The 18,554-nt window shown below is 41.9% G+C and overlaps 1 protein-coding gene across 1 annotated transcript in view; it reads left to right on the top strand.

Annotated features, from left to right (window-relative positions):
• LOC131125146 (pyruvate carboxylase, mitochondrial-like) overlaps positions 1 to 18,554 on the top strand; it is a 215,252-nt gene that overhangs the window by 63,425 nt on the left and 133,273 nt on the right. The window contains exon 11 of the mRNA XM_058066386.1: positions 12,510 to 12,672. Coding sequence (XP_057922369.1) covers positions 12,510 to 12,672 — 163 coding nt within the window. The remainder of the gene's footprint in view (positions 1 to 12,509; positions 12,673 to 18,554) is intronic.

Here is an 18,554-nt window from a genome sequence, read left to right as displayed (position 1 = left end):
AATGATTAATAAAGTACAAAATGAGTTATGTGGATATGCCAGAAGAATACATAGTTGCATATCACTACAGGAAGGAAGCAGGAGCAACAGAAAGGAAAGTGAAAGTGAAAATTTAAGTGATGTTAGACATTGTAAAAATTGTCCATAGGTATGAATGCGAGTGTGAATGGTTGTCTGTCTATATGTGCCCTGTGATTGGCTGGCCACCAGTCCAGGGTGTACCCCGCCTCTCGCCAGAAGACAGCTGGGATAGACTCCAGCATACCCCCTTGATCCTAATGAGGATAACCTAAAAGATTGTATGTTTAAACGTCTGTTTGAGAATTTAATCGTTGTTGTCTCCAATTAAGAGACTCTCCTTAACTCTCCCTCCCTGGCAACGCCCCTTCAAAGATGACCACACACCACTTTTCATTATTCTATTCATACCTTGTGTACAGTGTGATTGACTTGGTTGGTTCGCAAACTTTACTTGAAGCACCCCCCCATTTCCTGCTGTACACGGAACCACACGGCTGCCTGCTGCAGCACGTCTACACACAACCACAGTCCACAAAGCAGCACACTGGCGTGCCCCCCCACCCCACCCCCTCAGTTTGAAAACTGCTGAGTTGAAATATTTAGCATCAAACTTGTGTATATTTAGCATTGCATGTGTCATCTTTCCAACTGAAATCTTGGTAGACAGAATTCAACACCACAACTTTTGCTTTATTCCAATGTAGCAATATCAAAATATTACATGTAAAGCTGAAATTTGACACAAAAATGTCACGAGTGTCAAGTCATGCTGCAGCAAGTGTTCACGTGATCCTGGCACCAGCATTTGAAACCCAAGGCTGGCATTAAAAGCCCTCATTTGCATAAATTAGCATGACCTAAATGATAAATTAAACTGTAATTTCCATACATTCGGTCTCATAATCCCCTTTTGGAGTCCTCCTAAGCCTCTCCCACCCGCTCAGGGATTGTGAGTCGAGTGGTATCAAAGGTTAGACGCCAACATGAGGACAGAGCATGACGAGGATGAAGGCATGTGGAAGTCCTTTGGGAACGCTGTACTTTTATCCCTCCATATTCCAAGAGGGAGTATCAATAATGAAGAAGTCACTTTCTTGTCAGATGCTATCCTGCATTTGAGAAAGCGGGCGGTGGGGTTTTGCTCGACAATGATTCGCTTGGAGTGATACGACTTTGTGAAGCAAGCAGTTGCAGCTCATGTTTTGCCAATGCCGTTTGCTTGTCACACACTCGCGCAAACACAAACACACACACACACACACACACACGGATGCTTCTACACACTAGTCGTCGCTGTGCCATCGCTTCAGTCCAAACGACGTGGCAGCCTCTTAGTCAGAGCCCTGCGAGGGGAATGTAACGGCGTGAAATGACAGATTAAACCCCTCCCGGCCCAACATGAAGGAAGTCTTTTCCACTGTGTCACACACACCACCACTCTTACCTGTTTCTGCATCATGCTGAGCAACCTGTCTGGAAAAACACTTGATTTCACACACATGCAGTTATATAATTGGTCTGGTGTGCTTCCACATTGCAAGTATTCCGTATACATCTGCAAAGGCTGCCTAGAGAGTTGGCTTTACTTACAGTATGCTGCTGGTGCCTGGCTGAGCTTTGCTGTCAGTCGAGGCCTAGGGAATCCTTCCCATTGCGCTCTCGCCACATTATGTTGCATGGTTAGTTTGGCTCAAACTGCTGAATGGAAATCTCAGCAGCGAGACTGGCGTTAATGTGCGTCAGCATGGGAGCTGATTAGTTTACATGTATTTAGCCAGTGTGGAGAAACACGTTTCCACAATGCCTGAATGGAACTCCATTTGCAGAAATTAACTGAACAAATACTGAGCAGAAATGTACAAAGAAGAAAGCATGTTGAATGGTATGTTTATCTTCATAGTCATGGCAGATGGCTCTCTCTGCAAGACCAAAGTTATTTTTATCGACTGTCATGAGTTGAGTTGTCATCGGAGTACGTCAAGTCTAAAATGCCACTTGCTGGACTGAAGAAACTGAAGAAGCTACAGAATGTGCAAGAGAACTTGAGGTATTTTGTATTGCCATTTATACAGTGGTACCTTAGTATATGACTGCCCCAGCTAACCAGTGTCTCTCAGCCACAGTATGTTCCGTCTCTCGGCCGCGAGCTAAAGTTTCGGTTACGAGCTGCTAGTTACCGAAAGGCATATCCAAAGACACCTATTTTGACAGGTTGTCACCTTAGTATGTGGGGACAAATGGCGGAAGTCAGCAAGCACACACAGAGTTCTCAGAGATGTCAGTGAAGGGAATTTATTAGCGTTATTTGTTAGCGTTTTGCTGTGTTTGTCAAAGAGGACAGAATAAAACTGGCATTGGATGTTTCAAAACTCACAATGTTGTAAGTCCATGCCGCTGAAGTTGCCAGACGCAGAAAAGTGTGTGTGTACTGTATGTTTCTGTAAAAGAGTGTCTGGAAGTGAGTATAAGCTATAGCCTGACTGCGCTACAGTATTTGGGAGCAGTCCTAGTTGTTTCAACTGACTTTATTTTTTACAAGTTGTCAAGATTTATTTTTCCAACATCCTGTTTTCATTTCAATTAGTTGGTGTGCGTTTCTGCAAACCTCTATTTGTAATGTTAGTCACACATATATTACGAGGTTTGCTTAAAAAGACTGATATTTGAGTGATGGATAGTTTACCATACCAATGTCTACTTGTTGTACATTGTGCGTTTTTCATACATTGAGGCTTTAGGACTTGGTAGATCAATCCCTGCTTGAATATAGATGCCTGGGCATGAATGTTAACATGCATGCATCAGTCATTTTGAAGCTGTGGTGATGTATGGTGACGTGGGTGGGAGGGGGTGAGCTTCAAACTTCCTAATGGGCATCAGGTGGTCACCCTCCTTCATTGCTTTTTCGATGAGCTTGGAAGTGAGACACCGACCTGGATTCAACCACTGCTCCGTCGGACATGCCGTTCAAAGTTATGCTTGAAATGTATCTTTTCACAAAAAAAAACTTTTATTGCTTGATATTTTGCCAATGACGGCGGTCGAGTGGTTAGCGCGCAGACCTCACAGCTAGGAGACCAGGGTTCAATTCCACCCTCGGCCATCTCTGTGTGGAGTTTGCATGTTCTCCCCGTGCATGCGTGGGTTTTCTCCGGGTACTCCGGTTTCCTCCCACATTCCAAAAACATGCTAGGTTAATTGGCGACTCCAAATTGTCCATAGGTATGAATGTGAGTGTGAATGGTTGTTTGTCTATATGTGCCCTGTGATTGGCTGGTGACCAGTCCAGGGTGTACCCCGCCTCTCGCCCAAAGACAGCTGGGATAGGCTCCAGCACCACCCGCGTTCCTCGTGAGGAAACGTGGTAGAAAATGAATGAATTAATGAATTTTGCCCAAATGTGCCTTGAAAAATCAGCTTATGAAAAATGGTTGGGATTGAATGAGTTAAAATGATCTTTCAAACATGCACTTATTATATATAGAAATGTATTTCTATATATGATTAATTGTGATTAATTATGAGCTAGCTAAAGACTAAATGAGATTAATCACGATTAAATGTTTTAATCAATTGACGGCCCTAAAATAAAGAAAAACATCCGCCAGGCGAAGAGGTGCTTGTCATTTTCCCCAAACTCAATCTAGAGCTAATGTGGCATGATGCTGAGTTTTAGTTAATGTGCTCCTATTAATCAAGGGCACACAAAGCCACTTTGGTATTAATTAGACAATTAAGTAAAGCCAATCAATCAGAGTTACAGTGTGAGCAAACCAAACTTCTCTAAACTTGCTCTGTGAAACAAAAGGCACACACTACTTCAGCCTGATGTGCAACCTGATCCTAAGCTTGGTTCAGCTCAACTTAAATGGAATTAGAAAACGATCAGATTAATTAAAAGGTGAAAAGCTTTGAGGAGTTGCGTTCGGGGCCAAAGGTGTTTCCTGCTGAAAGTGAGGCCAAACGCTCATGAATATGCAGATCTTCTTTTTGCTCTCTAAAGCTTGCTGATGCGAGCTGTAAAAGTCCACTGAAGATCATTTGAATTAAAATCACACAATACTTTACAAATACTTGTAATTATATTTCTTGGTACAGTACAGAGGAGCACATATCTTCCCATGCGGTACAGTCCACATTAAGTCAGGCACAGGATCGATGAATAACTTAGCCATGCGTCTACTCGGCAAACAAATACAGTGCAGACTTGCCTTTGGCTAGCGATAGCACCAAGGGGCTGCAATACCTCTTCTGTCATTAAAACCGTCTGTTTGGGAACACTTGGCTGTACTCAAAATGAACCGAACCTTGACCTGAAAACAAAGGTTTTGACTTACCGACTCCAAACAAGCAGCAAATCTGTCATCGTTAAGTAGGAGTGTCTTGGAATATTAGACTATTTGATCCAATTTGATGAATAGGTACAGATTCTGGAAGATCTACAAAGCTCTCTTTACGGGTTATCGTGTGTAGCTTTCTCTGTAGGAGTCCACAACTCAATGCAAAGGGCCGATAATGGACATAATAGGTCCCCTTTAAGAAAGAATAGAAAATGTTGTGTGTTTAACAGAAGACCTATACTTAGCATGCATTAATAAAATCACCTGCTTCATTGGCACATTCCAAAGCAGCTGAGGTGAGCGCTACGAAAGACCATGAACATCGATGCACTTATCTCTCATAATGAAAAATTCATCCAAAGTGTGAAAGTATTTTGAAAAGGTTAAAGATGACTCCAGAAAGTGAAGTGCAACTTGTGTCAGCAGCTTCTTACATATCACACGACAACCAACATGGTGTGCCATTTAAAACGGGTAAGGCTGTTAGACCAACTTCATTTGATACCCTGACAGTGAATTTTAATAAATTGGGCTGGTAACTGGAAGTTTTTGCAAGTTCTTGTCTTTCAAGACACGTTCCGCATCTTCTCTGTCATTAAATGAATAGAGGTACTGTGTTTTAACCAATCAGGTTTGACTATGAAACTCCTTAGTCGAAGCCAGCCCTAGTGTTAAGTGGACACAGTAAATTTCATGCATCAGCTTCGCCAATAGACTCCACTTTTCCTCTAGTTGCATTTCATCACTTGCAAGTTGGGGAATTGTCCTTAATTTCCTGCGTAAATAATGCATACATCTTAATGAAAGGTCTGCACTCTTCCATTATCCATTTATCTGCTTCAACAAAAAGCTGTACTTCACATTGGACTAGAACCGACTACAACAGTATTAATATAATATAATCAGTAGTAATCAGTAGTACAATTATATTTCATTGTTTCGGAGTATTCTCGTCAATTGCAAATATTAATTAATTAATAAATGATCTCTGCTTTGTGGTTTACTATGGCCAATTATTAGTCATAAAATATTGAAAGACAAGTTACAGTACATGTAGTGCTTACGAGGCTTCAATGTTACAATGATGAAACATTTCTTTACATTACAGTACGGTAGCTCGCATCCATGGATCCTTGCAGTCAACAGGACTTAATACATAAATATTCTCCTCCCAGTCCATGCGGAAGTGGTACTTTTTTGGCTTCTTACGTTCCCCTTTGTTCCCTAATCAGTTTCAAACCTATTCTTAAATTTAGAATAAATAATTTGCTATTGGTGTCACTTCAGACTATTTTTGTAATCGATTAATCTAGAAAATAGTTTTTCGATGCATCGATTAACCTAACGATTCATTTTTAAATCCGATTTGATTTGATTAGCGATTATCTCCCCATAATTTGACCTATACGGCAATTAATGCTAATTTATCTCCATGAATAAAACACATTTCTTCTTTCCGATATATTTTTATTAACAAGTTAAAAAAGGAATTGTATTGGAATCCTATAATAACAAAAATAAATGAATTAAACTTTTTTTTCAATAAATAAAACTCTTGTCCAAAAAAAAACCCACAATCTGAATCCAAATATAAACATTAAATAAATAAATACAATAAATAACAGCAACTGCGTGTGATCCTGCAAGAGCACTTTATCTTTCCCTCTTGTTTTTTCCACCACCACTCTCACGCCGTGTGTATTTGAGTGGGCACATGCTTTGTGGGTGCGAGGTTTGAGCACAAGTTACGTGGTGCGGTTTGGACGAATGACGGGGTTAATCATTGCAAACAAGGAAAGGAAAAAAGATGAAAACGTACGGTGTTTTCTCCTCCACACATGCAGCTCCCGGGTGCTGGTGCATCGCTGGAGTGCTTTTATGGTATGACATCTCCACCGACCACCGAATGGTTACCCTTAGGTGTAAAGTAGACCCATACCTTTGACATCCTATTGCCTGATCTTTTCTTCTCGCTGCGGCTTGATGCCGCGGTGGTCATAGCCATTTTTTGATTGCATCGACGTGCAGTTCTTGCGTCGACGTAATTTTTGAGTAGACGTCATCAACGATGTTGACGCATTATCCCAGCCCTAGTTAACAGAGGTGTTGCAAGCTGCGTGTTACAAGACACTGTGACTGAAGATGTATTTATTTATATAATGAATTTAGATGAAATTACTTAAAAGTGAGGGCTTTTTTTCCTGGCAATTTTTAGTGGAGATTAGAGAAAGATTAATTTCATTAATTAAATTACACATTAAAATGCATTAATCTCTCCATTTTTGTAATCTCTTGAAAGCATGTAGACATGCACAATGATGTCAACAAACACAAATCCTTGATTATCACCATTCTCCTTATGTATTTAGCCATGTCACAACTAAATAGTTTCAGCAACTGCTTATGTTCACATCAGTCAGCCTCTCTGAGGGGTGTTGGCGGATTCCGCTGTAGTGGGGAATAATGTAATGCTCCTTGTACCGTAGCTACATTGTTACCGTAGCACTTGTTTACTTTATCATCCCAGAAATGAATCATCTGTATTGTCTGCTGCGCATGGCGTGCCATACAAAATGTGCAAAGATGCCTTGTAACGACGCTCTTGTTGTTGTGTATGTTAATTATGCGTGGCGCATCCTTGTGTGGTGGCGGCGGCGGCTTATTGGTGCATAAATTTAACATGGTGGGATGCATTAATGATTCATTATCTCCCTAAAATGATGCTTTCATGTGATGTGGTCGCCGTATATTGCCAAAAAAAGTGCTGCAGCTAGCAAGTTAGCTTTAATGGAAATATGCATCACTCCTCATCTCATTCACTGCTGCCTTCTGGACACCAGGCTTATTTTGCTTTCCCCTCCTCACCCGCCCATCTGCTTCATAAGAAGGAAAGCCGGCATTAATTACCAGGCTAATCGCCAGGCATACTGTAGGAAAAAAAAACAGAATGGAGACCTGCTTCTTTATTAAAAACTTTGCCAAAAATACCACCAGCATAATTGGAAAACTGCTTTGTATATTGTGCAGGTTTGTTCATCCCATAACCATATTAGTAATAAAAACTCATGTGATTCTTCCGCTGTTCATTCCCATGCATGTTCCGTTTGCGTCTGCTGCACAATCCTGTTGGCTGCCTGCTAAATTGATGTCAAAATGCCATCCTCATGCCACAGTGACTCCAATTTCTTATTTCCTCCTCTCTATCACACAGGCCTCGCCTCTCGCTCCTGTTGCCTTTTGTTTGCCGTCCAAACCCATCTAATGAAATTCACAAGATGAGATGGGGGAGCCTTGACGCCTGCTTTTTACATTTTTTTTTTTCAAGAAAATATTATTCATCCTCACTCCATCCTCTGCACCCTCCTCTCACTCTCCATAGACCGTCTCGTGTTCTTCCACTTCTGCTGTCGTCTTTGTGTTTATTCAAGCCTTACTTTACCTCTCCGTCCATCCCAGACACTTCTGCCACTTTTCCATTCCAGCAGGTTCCACTTGGAAACACACAGTTTGCATTTTTTTAATGGAAACATGGTTTTGTGAGGGGGAAACATCCCTTTAGCAGGTGGATATGAGGGGGGGGAAAAAGGCATTTTAAGGCCCTGTTCCCGAGGGCAAGGAGGCAGCAGATGATTGAAGTAGCACGGTGGCAAGGATAAAAGAGAGGGAATAGGTGGAATTTACCGGGATGAAAAGGTGAAACTGAAAAATTAGCAGTGGATTTACATTTTAACCTTTCATTTCCCGTCTTCCTCACCTTCCCCCATTTGGAAATGTTCCATGTTCCAAATCTGTCTTGCCCGCCCTCCTCTCCTCCTTCCTTCATGTGTGCCGTGTTGAAATTACTGCTTCACACTTTCGCGAGAAAATCATTTTTCCAATATAGATATATATATTTTTTTAGCTGGGAGTGAGAAGGAAGTTGAGAGGAGTTTGAGGTGAACTTCCTTGCACATCGAAGCAACTCTTGGTTTTTACACGGAATCATTGAACACCGATTCTAGTCTAAACAATCTGGTTTGGGATTTGGGCGTACCTAATGTAGTGGCCAGTGAGGGCATAGCTAGTGTCATCATTTCCCTTCTTTCCCTCTGCAGTTGGACATCCATCGGAATCTTCTTCTTCTTCCCACCCACCACCCCTTTGCCTTTCATTCCTTGTCTTCCCTTTTGAGTGCGGCCAATCTCTTTCCACACTCCCACTTTGAAACCAGCTTTTTATCCTCTTCCACGCTCCCACCACCACTTCCCCGCTCCTCGCCTCCAGTCGCAAATGTGGATCTTTCATCTGGTGTCTCTCCTCTCTGTCGCCTCTTTGTCACTCTGCATTTCATGACCGAGGCACAATATTTTTCTTCTTCTTGATCGTATTATTTCTCCTTCTATGGGCCTTTTAGCCGAGGGCCCGTAGTGTGAACTCCCTGCGATTAGCGCCGTGATTTGTGCGTGCATTTGTGCTGAATGTGTACCACTTCCTGGCTGGTGTGGCTATAAGGCTAATGCCATTTCCATGTAGCACTATAATGTACTCAGGGTGAGTTTGTTTGTGTGTGCAAAGTGCTTTCTCATATGTAACGGCTCTAAATATACCCACTAGTATATTATGTAGACATGTTTTATATTTAATGAAAGGGGAACAAGACATGAAGGTGCTGACCCACCTCTACGTCTGTACATTATACCCCACCATGTCTTCCCCCTTGCATAACCGAATATAAGGGAATTCCATTTAATTGGATTACAGTTTAATGAAACAGTATTTGGGCTCTCTAGGGATCTCCTTCAGTGATGGTTGTAAATGGCACAGGTAAATTGGTGCTTACAAATGCTTATGGCTAGTGCTAAAATGCTGCTCTTAGGGAGCCAAATTAAACTGTTATTCATTTATTGTTCTGCCGTTATTGCAAGTAGATGCGTTTTTATGAAGTAGTTGAGTAGGGGTGGGGAAGCTAAGCTTAAATTGATCAATTTGACGTCATTTATTGGCTTTTTTGGTTTATTATAGTTATCATTGTGATTATTATTATACAGCACATTTTATGGTCACTCTATAAATCTATACATGAGATTTGAATATTGTAAAAAAAACTGTCCTTACCACACAGATGAGGGCACTCTACCGTGAGAGATGCAATAGCACGCTGCTGTTTGACGCCCCTGCACAACCTGATACTTCATTGTTCCATTGAAGGGATCATGATGGTGCTTCCTCCATTGTGTCGTGTAGAATACATACCATATATACATAATCATAACAAAACACACTACTAGCGACCTAATACTTACATAATATATGACATCACTAACTATGTCACGATCCGTGAGTTAGTTCATGCCTGTTTGCACACCCTTATTTTGTAATCACTTCCTGTCTTACTTTGTTTTGGGCTCCATATGCCTTGTTAATCCCTCCCACCTATTCCTAGTTTGATTCACTCACTCATTTACTTCAGGTGTACCGTCCTTGGATTGTGGAACTATTTCCGTTTGTTTGCTCTTTGTGTTGGATTGTTGTCGCTGCTTTACTGAGTATTTTATGGATGGATACTAATTAAATTCATTATACCCCTCACGTACATCTGCTTAGCTGTTCAAAGCGGCTGTGTCCCAATGACAAAGAACATAAATAAAACTAATTAAAAATAAATAAAAACAATACACACATATTTACCAATTATCACTTAATCTACTTTCTGCCTCAGTTCTAAAAAATACTGGAATAAACTTCAATACATGCCTAAGAATGTATTGATAAATACAAAAAAATCAACAAAGCTCGGTATGGCTTTCGGAAAACCGGAACCACCGCAATGGCAATAATTAATACAATAGAAGACATTACAAATGCACAATAAAGCAGTTGGTATATTCATCTCAAAAGGACATTTGATAGAAGAACTCACTTAATTCTTGAATGGAAATGGACTTTGTGAAGAACCACATCCTCCCTTTCCGTGTGGAAGTGGTAGGTTTGGCTTCTTACTTTGTCCATCATTTCTTGGGGTTATACGCGCACACTGTACACGGTGACCCATGTCTCAGAAAAGATAAGGTGTCAGACCCTGTGTAGCAAGCATGTGACGAATGTCATAGTGATGGATAGATGATAGGCTCTCTCTACTTTTTTGTAATGACATGAGATCTACCCACACTACATTTGTGATGGACCGCTAGATAACGATCTACTTATTGGGCGCCACTGGTGTAGAGACAGCAATGAGATGCTGTCATGTAAATAAGACGAGGCTATTTTGTTTGTATTTGTTTCATGAAAGAGGGTATACCGTTTGGTGAAATTCACTCAATATTAATACATGGAATATTTTCTTACTTAGAGCATACATTTTTAGAGCGCTATATACATGAAATAACACCCCTATAGTCACCTTTACAACACATTGCTCAGCTATAATGGTTATAAAGGCTCTGCAATCGCTTCAGGGACAGATGAGACAGCCAGCGCTTTAAAGGTACCCACCAGTTTGTTTGCTCAACACCTAAGAAAGGGTTTCAAATGGAGTGGGGAAGGACGACAAAAGCCAGAAACATAAGACTTCCACATGGAATGAGAGATTTTGTTTTCACGTCATGTCTCAACAGTGTAACATCACTTATGCCTAGTGACCAGAATACTGCATATAAATAGTTTTGTCAATTTGTTTTGACAAATGGTTGTTTGTCTCTTTGTGCCCTGTGATTGGCTGGCGCCTGAAGACAGTTGAGATAGGCTCCAGCATGCCTTTGTGAGGTTAAGCGGTGTAGAAAATGGATGGATGGATGTTTTTTGCTCTCCCTTTAATATAATGGCAAGACAATTAATGTTAATGAATTCATCATAAGAATAATACTATTTGGAAAACAATAAGAATACAGGCTGCACAGCGGACGAGTGGTTAGCGCGCAGGCCTCACAGCTAGGAGACCGATTCCATCCTCGGCCATCTCTGTGTGGAGTTTGCATGTTCTCACTCTGCATGCGTAGACTTCGGTTTTCTCCCACATTCCAAAAACATGCTAGGTTAATTGGCAACTCCAAATTGTCCATAGGTATGAATGTGAGTGTGAATGGTTGTTTGTCTATATGTGCCCTGTGATTGGCTGGCGACCAGTCCAGAGTGTGCCCTGCATATCGCCCGAAGACAGCTGGGATAGGCTCCAACACCCCTGAAACCCTTGTGAGGATAAGCGGTAGAAAATTAATTAATTTTCATATTTATTCCTTGCTAATGATAAACAAACTGTGCCAAAACCACCTAGTCATGGTCACATTTGGTTCCCGGTGTCATGTCATTACGTCAACATGAACATGAACAAAAGCTGAAACAAAAACAAGACGTTGGCGTCTGTCCGTGCACTCCATGGATCTGCTTTGTCCACCAACACATTTCACACCAGACTGAAGCATAATTGTCCTTCTGTTTGGCCAGAATGTGAACAAGCGCTAATTGAGAGGTGTGTGCAACTGCAGCCAAGATGCTCTCCGCATTGTGAGCACCTTCTGGAGTCTGGCAAGAGTGTGCATTTTTTTCTTGTTGATAGGTCATGTAGTTTTACCCGGACACTATTTATTTATTTATTTATTCAAGTCAGGTTCCATCTTGGAATTGTTAGCAAATAACCACCCACTGTTCCTCTTGGCTTCTTTCTCATGCTGGATCAGGACTGAATAAGAATTTGTATAATGAATGAGCTACTGTTTGGCATTCTTGCTGTAAAATTCTGCATTTCAAGCAGAGGAGCCGAATGAGCTGTTGGACAGTTCTGTTATTTGTCATCGCAAATAAAATATTTCTTGACAGGCATGGGAGTCTCCAACCTGATAACAGCACATCCTCTGCTCTAATGAAACAAAGAAGAGACTCGCCTTTGAATGCAAACTGGATTTGCTATCAGGAGCCGTACTTTCTGCATGATCAAATTACACCTTTGTTATGTTTTAATCTAATTTGTTTCGTATTCGACGGGGTATTCATGTGGGATTTATATCCTTTCATGCGTTGCACATTCATTTGTGCTCCAAAAAGTCACCCATCCACAGCAAATCTACACCCTCTCTATCTTGATTTGTGTCTCGTTTGCACTACTTCGTGGAGTTGTAGTAAAAAAAGATGGAGACACAATTTCCAGCAGGCTCTATTTGTATCTGTCCTCAGCGTGGACCTGGTGCACGCCCAGCTGAACGTGTGTTCGGGCCGCAGCCTTCCAGAACTGGGCATCAGACAGGACAAGATCCGAGTCAACGGCTGTGCCATCCAGTGCAGGGTGACCACCGAAGACCCGGCCAGGGGCTTCCAGCCTGACACCGGCAGGATTGAGGTAGGTCTCATTTTGGTTGTGTTTATATTATGTACGTTGTTTTAATGGTGCATTTTCTCATCCTTGTCTTTATGACTCAGCTTCAGTTGTTTATTTCTTGATACTCCATTTGTTTTTCAGGTAATTAAATGCTAATGAAAGCCGCTAAGAGTCAATAAAAGCAAAACAGCTATCTGTTATTAGAGATAATGGCAGTTTTGACCTCAGACGGGATTGCAGAGGAGTAAAACTTATTACGTACACGGTGTTGCTTGTTAAGTGTGGTTCCAACAAGGTATACTGTACTTCTTCTGCCAAGTGGAGTCAGTGCGGTGGTGGATGCCATAAATGAAACGTAGCCATTGCGTTGTTTGTCTCCTTGAAATATGATTTAATTTGCCGCGCGTTATTGGCTTTGCTATAAAACAAATCATCAGTCTATTGGAGTGAGAGGACGCTTTTTATGTGTGCACAGCTTCATTTCAATCATTTATGCTCCACGTTTGTTTAGTTAAGTACTTCAATTACCACCACGCCGTTGTTGTCATTAACGCATATATTCCAGCATCATCAGAGAATCGGTACAGCGTGTAGATCAGATGACTGTTCTATTGGCTTGTAGGCCATTGTCGCTTTCAGGCTGTGAGAGTTTACAGATGCTGAAAAAAAAGCAGAGCAACGAGGCCGTGAAATAGCTTGTGACCTTTCCACTCGCATGACTTTTCTGCCTGCTTTCCTGCCCGTATTCTCGGCCTCCCTTTCCCTTTTCCCTCACACACACTAAGACGCTTAAAAAGACGTACATATTTTTCCACATCCTTTGTATCCTCCTCATCTTTTATCTTCGCCCCCATCGCCGCTTTCACCAAGCCCCCCCCCCCTCTCCCCCACATCCTCGCCTATTTTCATCCCTCTATCTGGACCCCCCATCTCTTTCCTCCTCCCTGCACCATTTTGCCATGCTGTTGAGTTATGAAACGTGTTGACACAGTGAAAACCTCCCCAGTTGCCATACATTATGAATGAGCCAAACACAATCAACACACAAACGCAGGGATGGCGAGGATATAAGCAATGGATGGATAAATGATTCATAAAGGGCAGCGACAAGGTCATTTACCAGTCAAAGGAGGACAGGGTCAGTTGCTTGATTGACTGACGGTATGTGTTACTTCTGTGTGGCTTTTGGACCTGCTAGAATGCAAGAGAGTAAATTGAGTGTAGCACGTAGGAGTGCAGTTCAATACAACCACAGTAATAATGAAATTATTCATATAAAGGTCCCCAATTATGCAAAATGCACTTTTTAATGAGGCTGTGGTCAATGTTCTAACAGTAGCATGTGCCTTGGGTCTGTTTATGATCTCCTAAAGGTGAGAGAAAAAGCAGGCTTCACTACACATTCAAATACAGATCTGATGTCAGTCAGGTACATGCTGCTAAGTAATGCTAAGTAAGCACATGAGCTGACATAGCACAATGTTGCTAAAACTGTAAAGTTGGGACTGTCGCTCACATACAATAGCTATGCTAGTGTTGCTAACATATGTGTCCTCCATTCCCTCAAATGGTGTAACGTCACATAGTCGTCCTCCTTCAGTCCCAGAAGAAGTGGCGAAAAAAAAAAAATCAGCATTCTAGCATACGTAGCTAGGCCTGTCGCAATAACCACATTTTTTATAATTTTTTTCATGAATTATATGGCATAATAATGCAAGCACATTGTATCAAATTGTATTTCTCAATGGTAAAATTCCTATAAAATTCATTCATTCATGCATTCATTTTCTACTGCTTATCCTCACGGGGGTGCTGGAGCCTATCCCAGCTGTCTTCGGGCAAGAGGCGGGGTACACCCTGGACTGGTCGCCAGCCAATCACAGGGCACATATAGACAAACAACCATTCACTCTCACATTCATACCTATGGACAATTTGGAGTCGCCAATTAACCTAGCATGTTTTTGGAATGTGGGAGGAAACCGGAGTACCCGGAGAAAACCCACGCATGCACGGGGAGAACATGCAAACTCCACACAGAGATGGCCAAGGGTGGAATCGAAGCCTGGTCTCCTAGCTGTGAGGTCTGCGTGATAACCACTCGACCGCCGTGCCGCCCCTATAAAATTCAATAAATGATAAAATAAAAAAAAATAGGAGAGGAAAATACTAAGGTAGTACTAGTACAGTTGATGGTTTGATTTTGAATATATTCCTTTTTTCCACACTTCCCCACACCATGAGAGAGCAGTCCAGGCACAGTGAGGGGTAACTACTGCTGTAGCTACAGAGCCGAATTTTCTGGCAATGTGAAATTAAATATACTTTGCACAGGCGGTGGCGCTCTAGTGCTTTTTTGACACTGCTCGGCCAACCGTCTTTGAGAGGCCGACCCCCCAACCGTCTTTGAGAGGCCGACCCTCATGTGGTGGCCCATATAAACAACAAGCAGCCATGAGAGAGCAGTTTGGGCACAGTGATGGGGAACTACCGTTATTAATACGGAGCCGAATTTTCAACTGCCAATGTGAAATGTGACTGAGAAGTAACTAATTTCACCACGGAGCAGATTGAACCCTCTTATCATCCAGCCTGTGCGGTAAAGAGAGAGGAGAGAAAACCAAACATTCATGCACATGTCAATTTATCAACTTTATCGTTCAATTAATCAATTATCATGACAGACCTACATCCAACCAAAGAAATATGCCTTTCAATGTTATTTTTCACTGCGAAAATAACACTACACTCACAATACACTATGGTGGCACCTGTGATGCATTTAAACTAGTATAATATATCATGAAACCTTTAAGTTTGTGACTGCATGCCATAAATCTTCCGATAAAATTGGTTATTATGTGTTATTTAATGCCACATGTATATTTAAAATGACTTCAGACCAATAATGGTCTTTGGAATTGAAGCCTTTCAGTGCTTAGCAAAGCTTTTCCAAGAGTGAGGTGCTCAAAATGCAGGGTATAATAGACGGCGTGTAAAGGTGGTAATAAGAGTAAACAGAGGTATGAGGAGTGATGGATGTCATTGCATGAGAGTGGTGTCAGCCGTGTTGACAGAAACGGAATAACGGGGACGGGTGGATTGCACGGCAGCAGGGTGGGAAGGGAAAAGAGAGAGAGAGAAACAGATCGAGGAGGAGGAGGAGGAGGAGCATCAAAGCGACACCTTGACATTTTCTATTCTAATTTCATTTTCTGTCGTCACATTGAGAGGATGTGCCGACAAGCTCTTGACACATCATCTCTGTGAACTGTGATCCTGCTCTTATACTTGCTAAGTGGATCGCCACAAACATGGCCGCTATCCGTCTGTAGTGCTGTCCATCCCTCCTTTTTTTTTGTCTCTTCATCAATCCCTCTCCACATTCCATTTCTCAATACTGATTAAGTTCAGATGTCTCCGTTCCCAACGCGCCCATAGACAGGTAATGAAAAACACTTCTCTGCCTCTTGTCTCTCTTGCTCTTTTACATTCCTCCATTCTCTCCAGCGTTCCTCCATTCCTCCCTTTCCCTCATTTTGCTCCCACCGCTGTCCCACCTCCTCGGTTGCAAGTAATAAGGCCAATTCCTGCTGTTCCTCTCTCCTCCGTGTTCCTATTATCCGCCTCCTCCTGACACCCGGCATCTCATTTCACTTCCTCTCCCTCCCATCCTGCTACTATTCAGTGCGTTTGTTTTACCCCAAGCAAAGCATGTAGCTCTGGAGAGAAGCATAATCCTTAATCTTGCAGTGTTTCCCCCCGCCTGGAGAGAGCGAGAGAAGCAGGACTAGCTCAGTCGTCATTGTTTTGACAGTCAAAATTGGAATATTTAAAGAAAAACTCTTGCCTCATAATTTATCCCATACATCAGCCATGACCAAATAGCGGACCTCGGTTTGGATACGGACTTACAGTGGTGGATGCGGGCGTAATGACTTCTATTGCGGTTCAATGAAATTGTTTCTCTACTTCCTGAGAAGTGAATGAAAGAACCATGGCTCGCTTCAGAGTAAGGAAAGTGAATGGACAGGCCGATATATGTTGGTCAAAAGCGGGAATATAAGGCGCCATTATCAGACAAAACAGATCATTGGAGGGGGGTGTCCACCCAAGTGACACTCCACCCTAGTGTGATGTGAGGGTGTGCATAATAACGTAGCCCAGTAGGAAAAATCTCATAACACATGGTGGATATTGGGACAAAACATACCGTGTACAAATATGTCACTGATGGGAGAGTTGCAAAGAAGTCAAATGTATAACAGAAAGAGGAATTGTGTGACAAAATCAAGCAAAAAATAACAAAATCTGAAATTTAGCCGGTTTTATTTTAAAATGACAATCAATTAATTACTATTGTTATTATTATTTATTATATTCTTTGTAGTCAAACCTTCCATTATTTATGTCACATTTGGTTCTGTTGTGTGCCAAGTCAATTGTGTTGTATTGAAACAATAGGGAAATGTGCAGGGTTTCATTATTACATTTCATATTCTTATGAGCCAGTCTGACTGATGCAATTTAAGGCAAAATGAGGTTTGGGTCTTCAACGTGAAAACATTTGCATAAACGGACCGAACAGAATTTGAATTGAAGACCCCTGCAATGCATCATGCATCGTCCCTTCCTATGTTCAGAGACGCTATTTGGCCCTCACCTCCCAATAATCCTGTCCATCCTGGCGCATTAGCATCCATCAGTCAACATGTGACACCTTATGATGTATTGACAGCATCATGTTTTATGTATGTTAGTACCGCACAACTCAGGATGTATTGACCGAGGAGGAGTCTTTCCACCAAAGGAAGGGAAGATATAAAGATTGTGGCTTTCTCTCTTTGGAAAGAGGGATATTTTGAGGCTTTTTGAGGTCAGTGAGCCCTTACAAGGTGTCACGTTAACATTGAGAAGGTTACACGTTCCAACGCTCAAGACGTGAGCAGAGTGCGGCAGTGCAGGTTTCCATGGCGAGATAATGTTAGCTTTCTTTCCAATGTCTGTGTGCCACTCATGGCCAAGGTAATTATTGGTGCAAATTAGCACAGTGACACCTTTGGTGTACTCTACCCTCACTTCTCTGCTCCTACCTTAGTGGGCTGTTGTCCATTTGGCCACCTCACCCGAGCACCTGGACAATTTCATCCGGGCACAAATCTTTACTAATGATAGAGCGCCTGCACAAAAATCGTTGCTAATAATACAGAGCCAGACGTTTTAATTGCAAATATTTGACAGTTGAAATTGGTGATTAATGTTCATGCTGTCTTCATGCTGCTTTGTGCACGTGCACGTCAATACACTGAGACTATTTGTGGTTATTTGTGACCGTAATGGAAAATTCAGAAACATGCACCAATGCGTGACTGCCCTACACCCCCGAAATGATCCTTTATTGTGTGAGGACTGGCGAACGATTAGAGGAAGCAATCAGCTGAATAGATTCCTTTTGGATGCTCCGAACGATGCAGTCATTGCGAGGAGTTTTATTTATTGTGCAAAATTAGATGTGATGTGATTATTTCTTTCGAGGAAATTGGATCATGTCGCAGATTACAATAAAAAGCAAGATTCATAAGAAAGATTATAAAGGAGATGAGCGTGTGCTAGTTTTCCGCTTGTCTTTGTTTATGCAAACGGTTGACAGTTAATGCAGAACGCCCTGCTGTCGACCATAAAGCCGGCACTAACATGTTGTTTTTAATCGCTCAGCATATTTCCCTCTGCTGTAATGACTGTCCTGTCGTGCTGCACTTTCCATTTTATTTATAGTTATAGTTAAGTTGGCTAGACTTTTAGATACAGGTGTGTGTTTGTGTGTAAGTGAGCCCGTCTGCTGCCTCTGCCATTCGTGTTGTTTTTGCCAGAGCGTTCCCCTCATCTATCATCGGCTGTGTTTT

This window comes from Doryrhamphus excisus, chromosome 3 (genome assembly GCF_030265055.1).
Source record: "Doryrhamphus excisus isolate RoL2022-K1 chromosome 3, RoL_Dexc_1.0, whole genome shotgun sequence".
Classification (NCBI taxonomy): domain Eukaryota; kingdom Metazoa; phylum Chordata; class Actinopteri; order Syngnathiformes; family Syngnathidae; genus Doryrhamphus; species Doryrhamphus excisus.
This window is presented reverse-complemented; position numbering and strand designations above follow the sequence as displayed.